General features: G+C 61.7%; 1 protein-coding gene across 3 annotated transcripts; it reads left to right on the top strand.

The window, feature by feature from the left end:
- The first annotated feature begins 1,152 nt into the window (after positions 1–1,152).
- On the top strand, positions 1,153–15,780 carry ARHGEF37 (Rho guanine nucleotide exchange factor 37). Of its 3 annotated transcripts, none has more exons than XM_059860024.1 (13): positions 1,153–1,392; positions 4,806–5,009; positions 5,354–5,477; positions 5,793–5,940; positions 6,672–6,871; positions 7,361–7,491; positions 7,975–8,079; positions 8,703–8,813; positions 9,428–9,757; positions 10,392–10,520; positions 10,877–11,072; positions 11,472–11,644; positions 11,925–15,780. In XM_059860024.1, the coding sequence occupies exons 2-13, from the start codon at positions 4,818–4,820 to the stop codon at positions 12,132–12,134; spliced, it is 2,049 nt and encodes a 682-aa protein (XP_059716007.1). In that variant the 5' UTR covers positions 1,153–1,392; positions 4,806–4,817; the 3' UTR covers positions 12,135–15,780. The 3 variants fall into 3 exon arrangements, with proteins under 3 accessions (XP_059716007.1, XP_059716006.1, XP_059716008.1); XM_059860023.1 differs by lacking the exon at positions 1,153–1,392 and adding an exon at positions 2,596–2,811; XM_059860025.1 differs by lacking the exons at positions 1,153–1,392; positions 5,354–5,477 and having other exon boundaries at positions 4,871–5,009.
- Positions 15,781–17,613: the final 1,833 nt, after the last annotated feature.

Below are 17,613 nucleotides of genomic sequence, written 5' to 3'. Positions count from 1 at the left end.
TTTTCTGAGCAAGCCCTGTTTAACTCCAAGCTTGTCTGGAGCGTTCCCAGAGAGCCCCCTGATGGCTTTAGCTTTCATCCCCATATCCTGAGCATTGATGTTTGGAGTAGCTGGGAAAAGGCAAAACAGCAAAAGGCTTTGCAGGAGCCAGCAAGTTCAGGGTGAGATGTAGGGTGGAAATAACCCCATTCCAGGGTGAGGTGATGCCTTCTGCCTGGATGTTCCTGCCTCCCATCCAGCTCCCTCTTCCCGAGGCTTTCACCACGTCCTGTTTGGAGCCGGAGCACAGAACCATCATCGGGTGCTTCTCCAGCCCCTGCTGAGGCTGTGCTCATCACACAAGGAGTGTCCCAGGGGATTGAGTCCCACCGGCCTCATGGGGTTGGGTTTCTCCTAAATACTGCCAGAGAAGGGCTGGCAGAGCACTCCTGCAGTGGCAGTGGGTATGGAGAGGGCTGGGCAATGCTGTGGAGATGGCTCACCCTGCTCTGTGAGAAGCAGTTTTGCAATGGGCTTGCACAAAGCTGGCTCTGCTGCAGGAGAAGCCGGTCCTACCTCCCTGCTGGGTCCCACAGGACATCCCACTCCCTGCCACAGCTTGCCAGGTTTGTGTTGGCAGGGTGGGAGCACACCCAGCTGGGTGCCAGGGGACAGCCCACCCTGCTGCGACACTTCAGCTTGGCTCCACCAGAGCACAGCCCTGGGACACAAACACTTGTGCTCGACCAGCCGGCGCCTGTTTGTTTTCCTCGTGTAAGGAGAGCAGGGCCAGGGCAGCCAGCCCACTGCCACACCTCCTGGGCAGCCCTGGAGCGGTGACAGCACTGTCACAGCGCTCCCGGTGCTCCCTGAGCCACCCAGGTGAGGCGAGTGGAGCCGCAGCCCCAGCCCGGGGCTGGACGGGAGGTGTGCGGTGCCAGCAGCAGGGCAGGAAGGAAACAGCTTGTGCTGAGGGAAGGAGCTGTCAGGAAGGAGGACAAGCCCATCCTGCAAGGAACTCACTGGAGCCAGGCTATCCTGCCTCTGAAAAACCAGACTGGAATGGGAAATGCGCCTGAGGGAACACCCGTGGTGTGAGCTGGCAGGGGAGGAGGTGGGGCTGGGGGTGTGGGATGAAGATGCTGGGGGAGGAGGGAGCTCTGGCCTGCTGGGATTCCCTCGTGGCTCCTATTCTGGATCATCCACAACGTGCTGATGGGAGCAAAGCAGCTGTGATGTGTCCCCATGGCTTTGTTGGACATGGCAGTAAAATGGAGCTGAGAACTTGTGGCATCAGATCACTGCCAGCCCAAAGGGCCTCTTGCTGCTTCAGAGAGCACCTGGGCAAGGACTGAAGCCCTGCTGCCACCTGCAAGGGAGGAAGGACATCTGTGTGCCCAAGGCCACAGCCAGGTAATGCCCTCACTGCCCAGCCATGTGTGGTCCCTCCTGTGGCCGTGTCACTCCCATATGGCACAGACCAGCCTGGGAATGATCCTCCTGGGGTGCTTTACCACAGCCACCCACCCAGCCAGTTCCATGAGTTTTGTCTCTCTGTGGGCAGGATGGGAGGCAGACAGGACAAGCAGTGGGACAGGATGGCCTTTGTGGCAGGACAAGCAGTGGGACAGGATGGCCTTTGTGGCAGGACAAGCAGTGGGACAGGATGGCCTTTGTGGCACCAGCACTGGCTGGGAGTGAGTGGAGCAGGTGCATGTGGGTCTCTGTGCTGCCCTGTCCAGCCCATACCAGAAAGGGTCCCACAAAGGAAACCAGAGGGAAGGGCTGGAAGTGCCAGCAAGCTTGTCCTGGCCCATGGGGAGTTTTGGATCTGGTTACAGACGCTGCCTTGTCCTGCATGAGTCACTGAAAAACTCAGAGTCCTTTTCACAGTGACACTTTCTGCCCACTGTGGGTCAGCCTGGAAAAACCCCGGTGCTGCCGTCCCCTACCTGTGGTCAGGATGAGTGAACACCTCTCTCTTCTCAATAGCTTGTTTATAAGGATGTAAACACTTCACCAAGTGAAAAAAACAACTTCATGCCAAGTAGGCACTGGTTCCCCATGTCCTAATCTTGGCAACAGCTTCCTCGGTTATATTTTCATTTCTGTTTTCTCTGTCCCCGTTCCCGAGGCTGAGCAGTTGGTAAGGAACGGCAGAGCAGCGGGGCAGTGCCGGGGACACGCCTGACCTTGGGATAACACGGCGGGATCCCTGAGCGTTTGGGATGGGCTGTGGGAACAGCAGGGCATCACTGGGGCTGTACCTCTCCCACAGCGATGCCAGGGAGACATGGGGGACCGGTCCCTGCTATTGGTGGCAGGGGCGAGTTTGTGTCCCCTGCTCTCCCGGTGTGTCCCCTGCTCTCCCGGTGCGTCCCCTGCCCTCCACCCGCAGCTGCTGCCGGCACAGCGCACCGGGGGCTGGATGGACGGGGGGCACACGGAAGGCGGCACCGGGGGCCGGTACAGACCGGGGGATCGGCTGTTCTCGCGGACGGGAGCCCGTGCCGGGTGCCGGTGCGGCGGGGGCGGCGCGCTCGGGGCCAGCCGGCGCCGGCCGGGCCGGCCGCCAGCCCCCCCCCGCCCGCCGGGCGTGCGCAGGGACCGCCCCGCTCAGCCCGAGACCGACCGGCGGCGGCTGCCGCGGCCCGGACCGGCGGGGCCGGGGCCCCTGGGCGGGATCAGCCCCGCTCGGGATCATCCCCGGCTCGGGATCATCCCCCGCTCGGGATCCCCCCGTGCCCGCCCGGAGCGGCTGCGGTGTCACCGCCCGTAGCAGCGGCAGCGCGGCCGGGCACGGCGACCTGCGCAACCCCGCCCGCTCCGCAGGTGAGAGCCGGGGCCGGGATTTCGGGGGGCAGAGGCGAGGCTGGGCTGGCTGAGGAGCGGCGGTGACGCTTCTGGGGCGCGGTGGGAGCTGCGGGGCCGGAGCCGGTGACCCCGGTGCGCGGGTGTCGGGGAGGGCCGGGCCGGTCTCCGCGTCACGGCCTGGGATGCCCCGAGCCCCCTTAGGGACAGCGATGCCCGGAGCCCCCTCAGGGACAGGGATGCTGGCAGCCCCAGTAGGGACAGGGATGCTGGCAGCCCCCCTTAGGGACAGGAATACTGGCAGCCCCAATAGGGACAGGGATGCTGGCAGTCCCCGAGGCAGCAGTGACAGCTCAAATGCGGGAAGCTGCCTGTGAGGGGGGGCTGGGAAAATGAAACCTGCTCCTGCGCTGTCTGCCTGCTCCAACGCTGGCCAGAAATGCTGCGGCTTCGGTTTGCACTGTCCCCTTGTCCCACTGAGGTCTCAGGCTAGGAGCTGAGGGGAGGCAACGAGGTTTCTGCAGCCTGGGGAAATCCCCAGAGCAGCCCTGTGCTCTGTAGATGCTGCTGCATCTACCAGGGACACCCCAATATTGGCATGCCCTGAGCTGCAGGGCCCCCCTCCAGGGCTCAGGGGGTGTCTCAGATCGGGCCTTTCCACCTGCCTCCACTGAACTGCGGTTTTGCTGCCACCCCAGGCAGAGGACACTGGTCCTTGATGGGAATCCTTCTGCCCGGACACCTCAGAAGCATGCAGAGGGGTGCAGAAAAGTCTCCTCCTCCCCATGTCCCATCTCAGCCAATGCCACGCCACAGGCAGGGGAGGCAGCCAAGTCCCAGAGGTGACAGCTGGCAGGGTGACGCACCCCTGTCGGGCAAGTGGAGGTCCAGTGCCACTTCACTTGCTGTGCCAAGCCCAGCAGTATGTGTGTGCCAGGAGGGGACAGTGACCCTGCCCACGGCTCGCAGCTGCATCAGCCACTTGTCAGCTGGACCCGGTGGGGACAGGCAGAGGGGCTGCAGCCTCCAAAGGGGGCACCTGGCTTGGTGCAGTCTGGTTGTGGAGGTTGGCACTGGCTGGGCAGGAAGGGCAGGGCAAAGTCTGTGCTGCTGCTTGTGCCATCTGGCTTTTATCTGCCACCTCTGCCTTGCCTTTGCTCCTCTCCTCCTCCGCAGGGAGCCTGGCAGGAATCCTGCCTGGCCGGGGGCTGGTCACAGCCCAGCTGTGTCTGTGCCACACCTCTCTCTCTCAAGGCCTTCCTGCCAGTAGCCAAGCACTGTTTGTGATGCTCTGGGAGCTGCTCATCCTCCCTGGTATCAGTTAGAGCAAAGTGTGTTTCCTGAGAAGAAAATATCAGGAATCAGCTCAGATTTTCCATGGCAGAGAGGAGAGACGAGTGTGCTGTGCCACGCAGGGCCCTGGCATTGCGTACCAGGGGCTGCCAGTGCATCTGGCAGAGGCAGCAGCAGCCCTGCCCACTTCTCCCCCATCCCAGTGGCTTTTAAAGCAGCTCTTGCTGTCACAGAAACATCTCTTGTTCCAGCACTGCAGAACCACTCTTTGTACTTTGAACAGGACCCTTGAATGCCAGGCAAGGTGCCAGGCGCCAGCAGCCAAGGCAGGGTGGGAACAATTGGCCCTGGCAGCAAGGAGCTGGAGCAGAGGTGGCAAACCCTTCTCTGCCCATGGGGACGGGTCCCTACACAGTCCCAGTGCTGGGTGGCAGCTGCCAGGCCCTGCTGGCACTTGAGGGTCTCCTTGCCTGCACCCCAGCCCCACACATGGTCACCGGAGTGTGGGCACATGTGTGTGGCAAGTCCCTGCCTGCCACACGTGGGTGTCTGCAGCCAGCCTGCTCCTGCCTCACAGCACGTGATGGTTTTATGGTTTTGGAGTGTGCAGATGGGTTGATGTGCTGGGGATGTGCTGTGGGGTCCAGGGGAGGGAGCATGGCCACTGAGCTGGGTTGGGCACCAGACCACCAGTCCCAGGGCTGCCTTTGCCACCCCTGCAGTGCCCTACAGAGATGGCGAGTGCAGAGCCCGGCTCTGAGGATGCAGCTGAGGCTGAAGAGGCCGTGTACGAGGAGATGCCCTGTGACAGGATGGAGCTGAGCCAGCACCTGGCCGTGGAGGAGCTCCTCAGCACCGAGGCCAGCTACGTGAACAACCTGCAGCTGTGTGTGTCCGACATCCGGGCACACCTCCAGGAGAAGCAGGTGACATGGGGCACACCCTGCCAGGCCTGGGGACTGCAGGGGGGCTCTGTCCAGAGCTGTGAGATGCCCAAATCACTGCAGGTGCTCCTTCCACCTTCCTGTGCTCCCCCTCACCAGCCAGGCTCTGGGGTTGGATGGACATTGGGTCTGACCCAGTACAGCCACCCTGTGACCTTAACCTGGGGGCCCAGACTGGTCTCAGCATCCCCAGAGCCTCCTGAAACACGGCATCACTCACTGGGGTGTCCCGTGGGACAGGTAGAAGGTCACCAGCAGTGCCTCTAAAGCACATGGTCCATCTCTGATATATTTGGCTTAGCCTGGGGCATCTTTGTTCCCTTCAGCTGCCTGAACTGGACCTGGAAGGGCTCTTCTCTAACACCGATGACATCCTCCATGTCTCCAGGCGCTTTCTGAAGGGGCTGGAGGCCACGGCTGGCCAGGGGCAGGAGCAGCTGCTCTCCATCAGTAAGTGGTGCAGTGCCAGTGGCTGCCCTGTGCCCCCGTGTGGGGGTGTGCCAGCCCACCCAGCCCCCTGCCCTGGGCTCTGGGAAGTGCTGGTGCCACACACTGTGTCCACTCATGGGGCAAAGCTGACCTGCCCAGCCTGCAGGGTGATGGGGATAGCAGCAGGCCCAGCTTAGCAGGGTGCCCAGGGGGCAGAGCCCTGCCCTGGCATGCTTGGCATTGCTCCACTGGCTTTGTCCTTCCAGCAGCTGGGGATAAACCCCTGCCTTCTCATGGGAAAGGACCCTCCTCTCCAGCCCCACTCTCCTTCCCCAGGCACGCTGTTCCAGGAGTTCAAGGAAGAGATGGAGGCTGTCTACAAGATCTACTGTGCCAGCTACGACCATGCCCTGCAGCTGGTGGAGAGCTACCGCAGGGACCCCCGGCTGCAGGAGGAGATCCTGGACACCCTCAATGCCACCGTGTAGGTCCCTGCTGCTGAGGCACCACCTCCCTGTCCCTGTCTCACATCCTGGCTTTGCCCTTCCCCTCTCGGGACAAGCTGCCCGCATGGATCTGTGTCACCAGGCTGGGTGTTGTATCATGGCCACCACCTTTGTGGCATTTCCTGGCAGCCTGTCCTGGACCCTTAGTTCAGAATCTTTTATGATGGATCCCAAAAGAAGGGATGGGTAACATCCACAGCTGCTGCCTTCCCCAAGGAGGGCACATCCTCCCCACATTGAGCAGAGAGACACAGGCTGGCCCTGGGGGACCTGAACTATCAGAGGGGGTCACAAACACTGTCAGAGGCAGGAGAAGCAGTAGTGGCAGTGGAGGAGCTCCTGGCATTCACTGCCTAGGGCACAGGTGATGTGATTCCCAACAGAGAGATGGGTGCCTTCCTGGGGGTGGGAAGGGAGACCCTGCCAACACCCTCCCTCCCTGCTGCCCACGGAGCAAGCACTGATCCCGTGTCCAGGGCTGGACAAGCACAGCACTGCTCAGGGAGGCAGGACACCCACCCAGGGCTGGCACTGCCCTTGGGGCTGGCAGGGACAGTGCCCTGCAGCTGGAGGGGAGCAGCCAGAAATGCCACACAACACAACATCTGGGCTACTTTCTCCCTCAAACACTCCCAAAGAAGCCATGGAGAGCAGCAGGGCAGGAAGGCAGCCCTGCACACCAACCCTGAGCAATTCCCCTTTCCACCAGGCCTCACACAGGAGCGTCAGACCTCAGCTTCTTCCTGGTGATGCCCGTGCAGAGGGTCACCAAGTACCCTCTGCTGCTGGGGAAGATCCTGGAGAACACCCCGAGCAGTTCCAGTGCCCACTCAGCCCTGCAGGCAGCAGCTCGTGCCATGGCCCAGGTCAATGCCAACATCAACGAGTACAAACGGCGCCGGGAAGTGGGTGAGTGGCCAGGGCCTCGGTGCAGGAGGGGGCACAGCACCCAGCCCAACCCCAGTGGTCCCCTGGGCACTAATTCCCACTTAAATCAGTTCAAAGCTCTCCTGCCTTACACTTAAACCTGCCTGGTGGAGCTGCAGACTGTGCAGGCAGCTCTTGGAACTGCTCTGGTCCTGTCAGTGCCACTCGGGCAAGACCCAAAGGCTGCAGGAGCAGGGTGGCATGGGGGGGCTAAGGACAAAACCAGTCTGTCCACATTCCTGGAGCTGGGGAATAACAGTTCTGCCCTTGGGAGAGGAGAAATCAGGCTCCCCAGAGATGGGAGCTCACCTTTCTCTTTGGTTTTCCTAGTCCTTCCCTTCTTTGATGTGGCTTGTGCTTATCCTGTTGATCAGCTCCTGTGCTGCTCACCTTCCTTGCCTGCTCAGCCATGAAGTCTCCTCTTCTGATCTTTTTTCCCCTTATTTTGTGTCCTCCCCCACCCCGAGGCAGCAACCAAATACAACAAGGCCGAGCACCTGACGCTGCGGGACCGCCTGGCGCGCCTCAACACCCACTCCATCGCCAAGAAAACCACGCGCCTCAGCCGGCTCCTCATGCACGAGGCTGGCATCGTGGCCAAGGTGGGCAGCCCCCACCTGCACCCCGGGCACCTGCTGCCCCTCCCTGGGTCGTTTCTGGGGCATTTTGCTGCTCCTGAAGCGCCTCAATGGCAGAATGGGGAGGACAAGGCCAGTATGGGGAGGGGTGGCTGGTGCTGCCTCCTGGTCCTCCATCATCCCAAGGAGCAGTGGGATAGAGGAATGCAGGGACACACCTCACTCCTTACCCCAGAGCATTGCAGGGCAGCACTTTGGCCCCCAAAGGACCTGCAGGACCCTTGGGCCCCCCAGAGAAGGAAAGACACCCCAGTGTTCCCCAGCACCACCACCCACCAAGAGCTTTGTTGCTGCCTGAACCGATGTTTTGAGCCCTTTCCAGATTCACTGAGTCCCCCAGGGTCTGCTCTGCCTGTCCCACCCCTGTGAGCTCCAGGCAGGTGCCTGGCTGCTGTAATGGGCATCAGCCCTGCCCATGCTGGTGACAAGCTGCCTCTCTCCTTCCAGACTGAGGACAAGGAATATGATGACCTGGAAGAGAAGTTCCAATGTGTGGCATCCAGTGTGGCCACGCTGAAGGAGAACATGGCATCCTACCTGGGCCACTTAAAGGTAACACCTTGACCACTGGCCCCAGCCCCTCAAGAGCTGTTCCTTGGGATTGTGGAATACTTTCAAGCCCTGTGGAAAGCAGGAGTTGTTGGGGATGTTCAGGGATTTGCAGCTGAGCTGTTGTGTTAGGGAGTTGCACAACACCCAAGGATTGCTCATGTCCAGGGGAGTTTAAACCAAAGCTGAGGCTTTGACAACACTGTCTGAGCTGGTGTCAGTTGAGAATAATCCGTCCTTAAACTTGTCATTATTTCAAGGTCTTAAATGATTGAAAAGGCCGGGTGTTGTTCAGCCTGGGAATTCTTGCTTTAATAATGTGTATAAGGCAGAAATGTCCCCAGATCAGTCCTGACAACAAATTGCCCTTCTGAAATCACCTGGGTCAGCAGCTGCTACGATTTTCTCATGGAAATCCCTTGGGGCATCTGAGAAAAATGAAAGTCTGAGTGCTGGCAAAACATGCAATCCCCAGACACGGCATTATCAGGAAATTCTCAGGAGCTGGCTGAGGGTTCAGCAGCGATTCCTGGGCTGGAAAGACCTTGCAGGAAAGATTGACAAGGGCTGCCCGCACAGGATTATTGGGAAGGAGCTAAAGGGATGTGATGCTGCCTCCCTCGCAGGCGTTCCTGCTGCCCACCCCGCACCGCTGTGACCTGCAGGTGGAGCAGGGGCCAGCCCAGCAGCACCGCCGCCTCTCCGAGCTCCTCCAGAGCACCGTGTTCCCCGAGTTTGTGAGTGCTCCTGCCCTGCACATCCCCTTCAGCTCTCCCTCCTTCTGCCAGGGCACACTGGGGGCTGGCAGCCAGGAGCTGAGGGCACCCCAGTGTCCTCAGGGTCCCCCAGAGCCCAGCTTAGCAGGCAGAGCCAGGAGTGAGTAACAGGATCCATCTGCAGTCCCTGGCACATGGAGGGAGGGAGCAGCTCCAGGGGGAGAAGGGAGGGCAGGGACAGGGACACAGCAAGAGCACAGCCCCTGAGCCCAGCCAGGGCTGGGGTGAGCTGCAGTGTGTGCCTGATGTGCCTCCAGGGAGATGGGGAGGAGACCAGAACACCCCAAGGCAGGGGCAGAGGGCCCTTAAATGGGCTCTGGGCAGGGGTGTGGGGGGAGACTCAGCTCAGACTGCTCTGAGCCATTCCAGGCTTTTCCACGGAGCACGAGTTTGGGATTGTGTCAGGCTCCCTCCAAAGGGTTTGTGTTGGTTGGCACCCTGTGTGCCCTCAGGGAAAGATGTCCCAGGTGCTCCCCACTCCACACAAGATCCCCAGGCCTCTGCCTCCCTGCCCCTGTGCTGGCAGCTGCTCCTGTCCGGGGGGCTCACGTGGAAATTGGGGCTCTCACCTGCAGAAGCAGCGTGTGGACAGGCTGGTGTGGCAGCCCCTCTGCAGCCTCTCAGACATGCTGGAGGGGCCCCAGCAGCTGGTCAAGAAGCGCCTGGACAAGCTGCTGGACTACGAGGAGATCCAGGAGAGGAAGAGTGAGATGGGCAGCGTGAGCTACGATGAGGAGGCTGCCATGAACACCTACCTGGCCATCAATGACCTGCTGGTGGCCGAGCTCCCCCAGTTCAACCAGGTGGCTGTGCAGCTCCTGGGGCAGATCCTGCGCTCCTTCAGTGCCCTGCAGCTGGACTTGGCTGCCCAGGTCCTGCACCACGCAGAGAAGGAGCTGGAGCAGGTGAGTGGGACCCCTCAGGCACAGGAGCTGAGCTAGAACTGCCTTCTCCAGGTTTGGGAGATCTCTCAGACATCAGGGCACTGAAGGTTTGCTGTGGCCCACCTGCCCTTGCAGACACACAGCTCACTGTGGAGCATTGTAAGAAGGATCTCCCTTCCTTCCTGCCTGGAAAAAGCCAAATTTTCTGCTCTGTCAGACACTGTCCTGCTTTCTGTTTGTGGTCACTACTGGCAATTTATTGATGTGCTGCTGTCTGAGTGATCAGTGTGAGCTCAGAGGTCCTGAGAGCCCTGTGCCAGGAAGGCAGGGAGGAGAAAGGCAGCTCCTGGGCTAGGGAAAGCCTCCCCCATCTCCATCCCCTGGGAGATGTCTCCCAGAACTCTTCAGTGCTCAAAACTCCTCACTGAGGGCTGTCAGACGCCCTGGGGTGGAGCTCAGCCCTGAGCCAGGACCAGGAAGAGAACAAGGTGCAGCTCAAATTCAGAGAGAGCACCTTTGATCCCCTGTGCAAGGTGAATTTAGTGGTCAGGTCTGTTCTTTGCTTTCTCCCCCCTGTTCTTCCTCCTGCTTCCCTTCTCCTACCCAGAGCTCTTCCTCTCTCAGGGCCCTCCCTGATCCCAGTCTGTCTCCACAGCTGCCCCATGGGCACATGGCCCTGCCCAGCTTCTGGAAGGTGGTGGAGGACAGCCTGCAGCAGTCGGGTGCCCAGCTCCGTGCCTTCTGCCAGGCCTTTGAGACCGTGGCACCCAGCCCTGGCACACAGGTAGGGGCAGGGCAGGGCATGGCTAGGCCAGCTGGATAGAGAGAAGTTGGACTGTGGCTTCCCAGTGCAGAAAATGCCCTTGGGTGGGGAGGCTGGCTCAGATGGGACCCAGGGGGTGCCACAGTATTTCCCCCAAGCCCCTGAGAGCTGGGGATAACCAGGGATGGAAGAGCTCAGCTCTGCTGGTTCTGGACACTCATCTCCAAACCTGGGATGGAGCAGGGAGTGTGAATGAGTTTTTGCTCTTAACCTGTCCCTGGGATGTGATCCTGCAGAAGGGAGAGCAGGAGTACCTGGAGGGCCTCAGCACCCTGAGGGTCTCATGGAATGCTCCTGTGTCTCGTGCTCCCCACCAGCCTCTGACCCCTGCTGAGGAGAGGAAGGTCCTTTCCCTTGTGAGCAAGCACGGCCCAGACAAGCTTTACCAAGTGACCAGCAACATCAGTGGCAGCAGAGACCTGGACCTGACCTTGCTGAGGGGACAGATCGTGGCTCTGCTGCAGAGCGCCGACACCAAGGGGAACACCAGCAGGTGGCTGGTGGATGCTGGAGGTACTGTGGGCACTGTGGGCAGCCTCTCCTCACCTTGGCACCAGGGCCAGGTTCACCTGAATCATTTCTTATCCTGGATGAAGCAGCAGGCCGTGGTCTCCTGTGCTCCCTTCCAGGCTGTGCTCAGCCCAAGGCCACCTGAGCTTTGCCATCAGCTGTAAGGTTCAGGTGCCCTGACTGATTCCTCAGGGGAAGTGTCATGGCTGGGGAAGGAGAATGAATCCATGCACACAGAAACATATGGAATTCCCTTTTTGGTGGGGATTTCTCCTGGATGTCCCCTAGTGATGGACAGGGCTGCTGTGCCATGCCAGGCCACAGCCAAATTGTCATTCCTGTCTCCTCCAGCCAGTGCCAGGCAGCAGGGCCCCGTGACCTGGGTGTGTCTGTGTCCTGCAGGTCCCCGAGGATTTGTTCCTGCTGCAAAACTCCAGCCCTACAGCCCAGCCCAAGTGCAGCAGCCTGTGATGCAGCTGCTGGGCCTGGACAGTGACACAGAGAGAAGGAGACATTCCTACTCATCCCCTGAAGCTCCCAGGCCACAGGTGGCCACCTTCACCCCAACATTCCAGGTGAGAGTGGGGGACATCCCTGGGGCCATTTCTAGCAACACCACCAGCTCCCTGCTAGTCCTGGTGTGGGTGGCAAGGTGGATCTGCTTTTCCAGGTCTCCCCCTTGCTGACACCAGGGTGGGTGGGGCAAGAGAACTGTCCTTGGTGGGCCCCCAGTCCCTCCATCCATGGCACTGCTGTGCTGCCCTCTGGGAACTGCCACATCCTTCCCCCCTCGGACTCCCAGCTCCAGCCAGGGTTTCCTCCCTCCCTCCCTCCCTCCTTGCCTGCCTCCCACAGGTGGTGGCCGGCTTCTCCTTCGCAGCCCGGAGCCCGCAGGAGCTGAGCCTGCAGGCGGGGCAGCCCGTGCTGCTGCTGGAGCCCCACGACAAGAAGGGCAGCACGGAGTGGAGCCTGGTGGAGGTGAACGGCCAGAGGGGCTACGTGCCCTCCAGCTACCTGGTGACCGTCCCCGTGCAGGAGCCGGCGGGCTGGAGGCTGCCCGTGTGAGCGTGCCAGCCCCAGCAGGGCAAGGATGGAGCAGCCAGCCTGGCACCTGGGACACCTCACAGGAGATGCTGGAGGGAGGCAGCCCCCGGCTGGGAAGGGGGTGGGAGGCACCCGGGGGACACGGGCACGAGGATGGCACTTGGGAGGCACCTTTTGACAGAAGGTATGAGGGTGCCAGGTCCGGTGTGTGTGTTGGCACAAAGCAAAGCAGCACCAGGGAGTGAGGGCAGGTGGCTGCAGTTATCCAGGGATTTGCTGCAATCCCTGCAAGTGACAAATGTGTCCTGGGGGGATGAGGCAGCGTCATCCCTGCTTAGAGCAGGATTGAGCAGCAAGGGAGCAGCACTGCAGAGGGGTCCTCTGCCAGGCAGGGGGAACTTGGACACCTGGGCACTGAGCACCTGGGCACTGGGACACTCGGGCACCTGGGCACTGGGCAGATGGGCACCTGAGCACCTGAGAATTTGGCTACTTGGGCACTTGAGCACCTGAGAAACTGGGCACCTGAGGGCCTGAGAAACTTGGCACCTGGGCACCTGAGAATTTGGCTATTTGGGCACTTGGGTACCTGAGAATTTGGCTATTTTGGCACTTGAGTACCTGAGAATTTGGCTATTTGGGCACTTGAGCACCTGAGAATTTGGCTATTTGGGCACTTGAGCACCTGAGAATTTGGCTCCCTGGGCACTTGAGCACCTGAGAATTTGGCTATTTGGGCACTGGAGTACCTGAGAATTTGGCTCCCTGGGCACTTGAGCACCTGAGAATTTGGCTACTTGGGCACTTGAGCACCTGAGAATTTGGCTATTTTGGCACTTGAGCACCTGAGAATTTATCTATTTGGGCACTTGAGCACCTGAGAATTTGGCTATTTGGTCACTTGAGTACCTGAGAATTTGGCTATTTGGGCACTTGAGCACCTGAGAATTTGGCTCCCTGCGTGCCCGGAGCCCTGTGGCAGCGCCGGGCTGCGGCCGCCAGAGGGCGCCCCGCACCCGCTCCCAGTGCCCGCCCGGCCCGGACTGGGAGCGCTGGTGCGGCGGCACCGCCCGGGGGGACGGAGATCGCCACCCCCGGCCCTCCCGGGACCCCCGTCCCCCTGCGACCCGCACGGATCCCCGGCGGGCTGACACAGGTCCCATGGAAGAGGTTTTTGGGACAGTCAATCCGTGTCGGTCCTGGCCTAAGGCTCGGTTTGAGAAGGGAGAGAGCCCCCTCCCACCATTCCCGAGGTATCCGTGCCTCAGTTTCCCCGCGGTTGCACTGTTATGGATGCTGAGGGGCTGAGGTGGGCAGCCCTGCCGTGGTGCCACAGGGGACTTCAGGAGCCCCCTGTGACTGGCACCTCATGCTGCCCATCCCTCACCAAGGCCAGTGGAGCACCCGGCTGGCGTCGCCCCGGCTGCCCTGGGCTCCTGGGCTGCCCACATCAAAGGTGCCCGTGCCAGCTGTCCTGCCCTGTCCTGCCCTGCCTTGTCCTGCCCGGGGGCAGCAGCACACCTGGCCACCCATGGGCTCCCCGCGGGCTCCCCAGTGCACCTGTGTCCACGGGATGGGCAGCGGGGCAGGGCTGGCACAGCCTCACCCAACCCTGAGCAGGTGCCAGGCGGGTGGGGACAGCCCCAGGCGGTGTCCTGTGCGTCCCCCGTGTGCGGCTGGGGTCTGGTGTGAAGCAGAGTGGGGCTCAGCCTCCTTTCACCTGGACCTGTGGGGTGGCTGGGGGGCAGCCACGTCTGCCCGGGTGCCATTGAAAGGCCCGAGGAAATCCTCACCTACAGCAAACCTGGGAGGGGACAGCAGTGTCAGAGCTGGGGACGTATCCTGGGGATGCTCCCAGCCTGGGGAAAGGCTGGTGGGCTCCCCAGCAAGGGAAAATTAGTAGGCTGGGGACGAGGGTCATTGAGCTTGCCCACCCAGCCCAGGCCCTGCAGCCACAGGGCTCACCCCTCCAGCTCCCTGCAGGTGGCTCCTCTGGATTTTTCCATCCCTAATCAAATCCCACCAGGTCGGGTTTCCCTCCCGAGTCACCTTCCTGCCAGCTCGGTGGGGTGCACAAGCAATCAGCCCTGTGCCAGCCATGGCAGCAGAGGGGCAGGTCCTGCTCCACAGCCCTCGGGTGCCTGAGACCCTTTGGGGGCTGAAAGGTGACGGTGGCACACGGAGTGCTGAGCCAGCTGCTGCCTGGGCCCCCATCTTCCCACTGGAAGGAGGTCTGGGGTGCTCAGGGCTGGGCTGCACATCCAGCAGGAAGAGGGCAATGAGTTCATGTGGCTCCTCGAGCCTGTGGGTGCCAAGGGGTGAGCTGGGCTCTGCAGTTCCCCCCAGCCCTGCTGCCAGCCTCGATGGCCAGGGGACCTTTCCCAGGGGTCTGTCCCCAGGATGGGGCCTGGTGCTTGGTTGCAGGACGTGGGTGCCTGCATCCCTTCCTTCTCCCTGAATTCACCCAAACTCACGGCACTGCTGCTGCCCTGAGCCTGGAATTGCCCTCTCGGAGTCACGGAAGGGCACGGGGCTCTTCCAGCCCAGACATGGTGGGGGATAAAGGGCACAAGTGTGCCTTTAAATAGCCTCTCAAGGACAGGCTCTCCCGGGAGGAATGCTCTGGCTGGCCCGGTGGAACATGCCTGTGCCTGGGGGCACGGGGGGACAGCTGGGCAGGGCCGGCTGCTCGCCAGGAGGCCAGGTCAAGGTTAGGCACGGCCCTGGCTCGGTGCCACCGTGCCACGGCTTGGCACCGGGGGAACAGAGCCGTGCAAACAGGGAAATGCATGCCAGGCCAGGGGTTTGCCGTGCCCGGGGCTGATCTGGAGGTGGCAGCAGGGCCAGGCAGCCGCTGCTGCCCGTGACCCGCCCTCCAGCCCGCCCGGAATTTGGCAGCGCTGCCTGGCTGCCTCCGGGGCAGCTCCGGGTGTCCCAGAGCGGCTGCTGCACTCCTGTCCGGGCTGATTCATATCCTGGACGTGCAGGCATTTGGATATTGTCCACCCGCGGGGTGTGACAGTGTCCCCAGGGCGCGGGTGCCAGCCCGGCCACGTGCCGGGAGCAGCTCCGGCTCTGCTCCGTGTGCCTGCTGCTCCCTGGGGACACGGCGGGGCCACGAAACACATCCCAGGTGAGATCCCGGGATGCCAGGAGGATGGCTGAGTGCCCAGGTGTCCACGTGCCCCTCGGCTCTGCTGCGGCACCCCGGGGGCTGGGAGGTGTTAGAAAAAGCAGCTGCCACAAGCCTCAATCCCAGAGCCATCCCCTCACCACGGGGTGCAGAAAGGAGAGGACAAACAGGCTTGGACAGGGAGCCAGGAGGAGCAGGGTGGCCACCTGTGCTGAAGGGCACAGCCAGCCCGAGTGGCTTTAGGCACAGAGCTCGGGTTGCCCACGCTGCCAGGCTGAGCTGGCTCCCAGCAGAGCCAGCCTGTGCTGCAGTGTTCCCTGCCACCTGCCCATGGTGGCCCACGAGGAGCAGCCCGAGCCACCCTCGCTGGCCCCTCATGTGCCTGCTGGGACCAGCATGGCCCGAGGAAGGGCTGAGCCCCACGGAGAGGAAACCGGGGCTGCGGAGCAGGAGAGGAGCTGTGAACAGCAGTGCTCGCTCCAGGCTGGTGCAGCTGGCACCTGAATTGTCTAATAAAGTGTGAAATTGCTTTCATGCTCTGCTACCTTTGCTGAGCTGGACCGTCATTACAGCCCCCCCTCACCGCCCGCACCGGCTGCGCCTGTCCCGCTGTGTTGGTGCTGCCAGCTGAGCCCCGGGCTGGGCTGGCACTGCCCGGCCTGGCACTGCCCCCAGCACCCCTGTGCCAGCGGCTGTGGGTGCTCCCAGTGTCCCCTCCCTGCCTCTCTGCCCCTCTGCTGTGCGGAGGCATCACCGGGATAGGGACAGGGGATGGGGGCACCAGGATGGGGATCACCCCTGCCGTGGGACTGGATCCCTGCCGTGGGGCTGGGGTGGATCCCTGCTGTGGGGATGGATCCCTTTCCTGGGGATCACCACTGCCGTGGGACTGGATCCCTGCCGTGGGGCTGGGGTGGATCCCTGATGTGGGGATGGATCCCTGCCGTGGGGCTGGGGTGGATCCCTGATGTGGGGATGGATCCCTTTCCTGTGGATCACTCCTGCCGTGGGACTGGGGGCTGCCGTGGGGCTGGGGGTTGCCATCCCACCTCCTTATCGCACAGGATGCCCCGGGGCACAGGGATCAGCTCAGGTCGGAGCCCTGCCCTGCGGCTGTGCCGCTGCCAAAGCCCTGCCCGTGCCCATCAGATTGGGCTCCATCCGGCCACGCCCAGAGCCACCTCGGACCCTGCCGAGGCTGCAGAGAGCTCCCACCTTGGCAGGGACAGAGGGACAGCCCGGACCCTGCCGAGGCTGCAGAGAGCTCCCACCGTGGCAGGGACAGAGGGACAGCCCGGACCCTGCCGAGGCTGCAGAGAGCTCCCACCGTGGCAGGGACAGAGGGACAGCCCGGCCCCCCTCGCCCGTGGGTGACGAATTGCTCCTGAGCCACCTGGCTGTGCACAGAAACTGTTCTCCACCTCTAATAACAATAATCAATCATCCTGCTCTGGGCAGGGGATGTGCAAGGTTTTCCAGGGCTGGGGAGCTGGTGGGGCTGGCAGGGGGATTTTGGGGGGCTCCCCTGAGGGGACACAGAAGCCTCTGCTCTGGGACTGGCTTCCCTCCTGCACTGCCCACCAGGAGGGCAATCCATGACCAGGTACACACCCTGCCAGGGGAAGTGCCCACTCCTCGGGGCTGTGAAAATCATGATTTTGGAGGGAAAAGCAGCTGGGACCCCAGGTGTGGCATAGGGCACTGGATGCTCCCTGCTCCATGGGTCCCCATGCCAAAGGAGCTGCTGAGTGAGGCCCAGGAAAAGGGATTTCTGCAGAGATCAAGATACTTTGCCCCCGGGAAGTGGTGCCACGTTTTTCCAGCTGCTGATAAAGTTAAACCCTTGATCTGGTTAAAGATTTAGCCCACAAGGCAAGCCAGGGTAGGACAGCAATGCTGTTAGTGCCACTGCCTTGGTGACACTTCAATTTTTTCCGAATATCTGACCCAACCCTACTCTCTGTCCGTTGGAAACCATTCCCCTTGTCCTGCCACTACTGGAGAGAACCAGTCCCAGGGAGTGCACCCTAACCCAGCAGCATTCCCGAGCCCTCCTCCATTGGCATTCCTCCTCTCCCAGCCTGCACAGCCTGTTCCCAACGCCCCAAGTGATAATTGAATAGCTTCCCCCAGAACTGCCAATGCTTCAGGGACTGGAGCATCTGCACACACCACGGGCAGCCTGCTCTGAGCCTGCTCCAAGCCTACTCCGTGCCTGCTCCGAGCCTGCTCCCTGCCTGCTCCAAGCCTGCTCTATGACTACTCCAAGCTTACTCCGTGCTTGCTCTGAGCCTGCTCTGAGCTTACTCCATGCCTGCTCCGTGCCTACTCCAGCCTGCTCTGAGCCTGCTCAGCCCTTCCCGTGGG

Source organism: Haemorhous mexicanus, chromosome 15, assembly GCF_027477595.1.
Source record: "Haemorhous mexicanus isolate bHaeMex1 chromosome 15, bHaeMex1.pri, whole genome shotgun sequence".
NCBI classification, from domain to species: domain Eukaryota; kingdom Metazoa; phylum Chordata; class Aves; order Passeriformes; family Fringillidae; genus Haemorhous; species Haemorhous mexicanus.
This window is presented reverse-complemented; position numbering and strand designations above follow the sequence as displayed.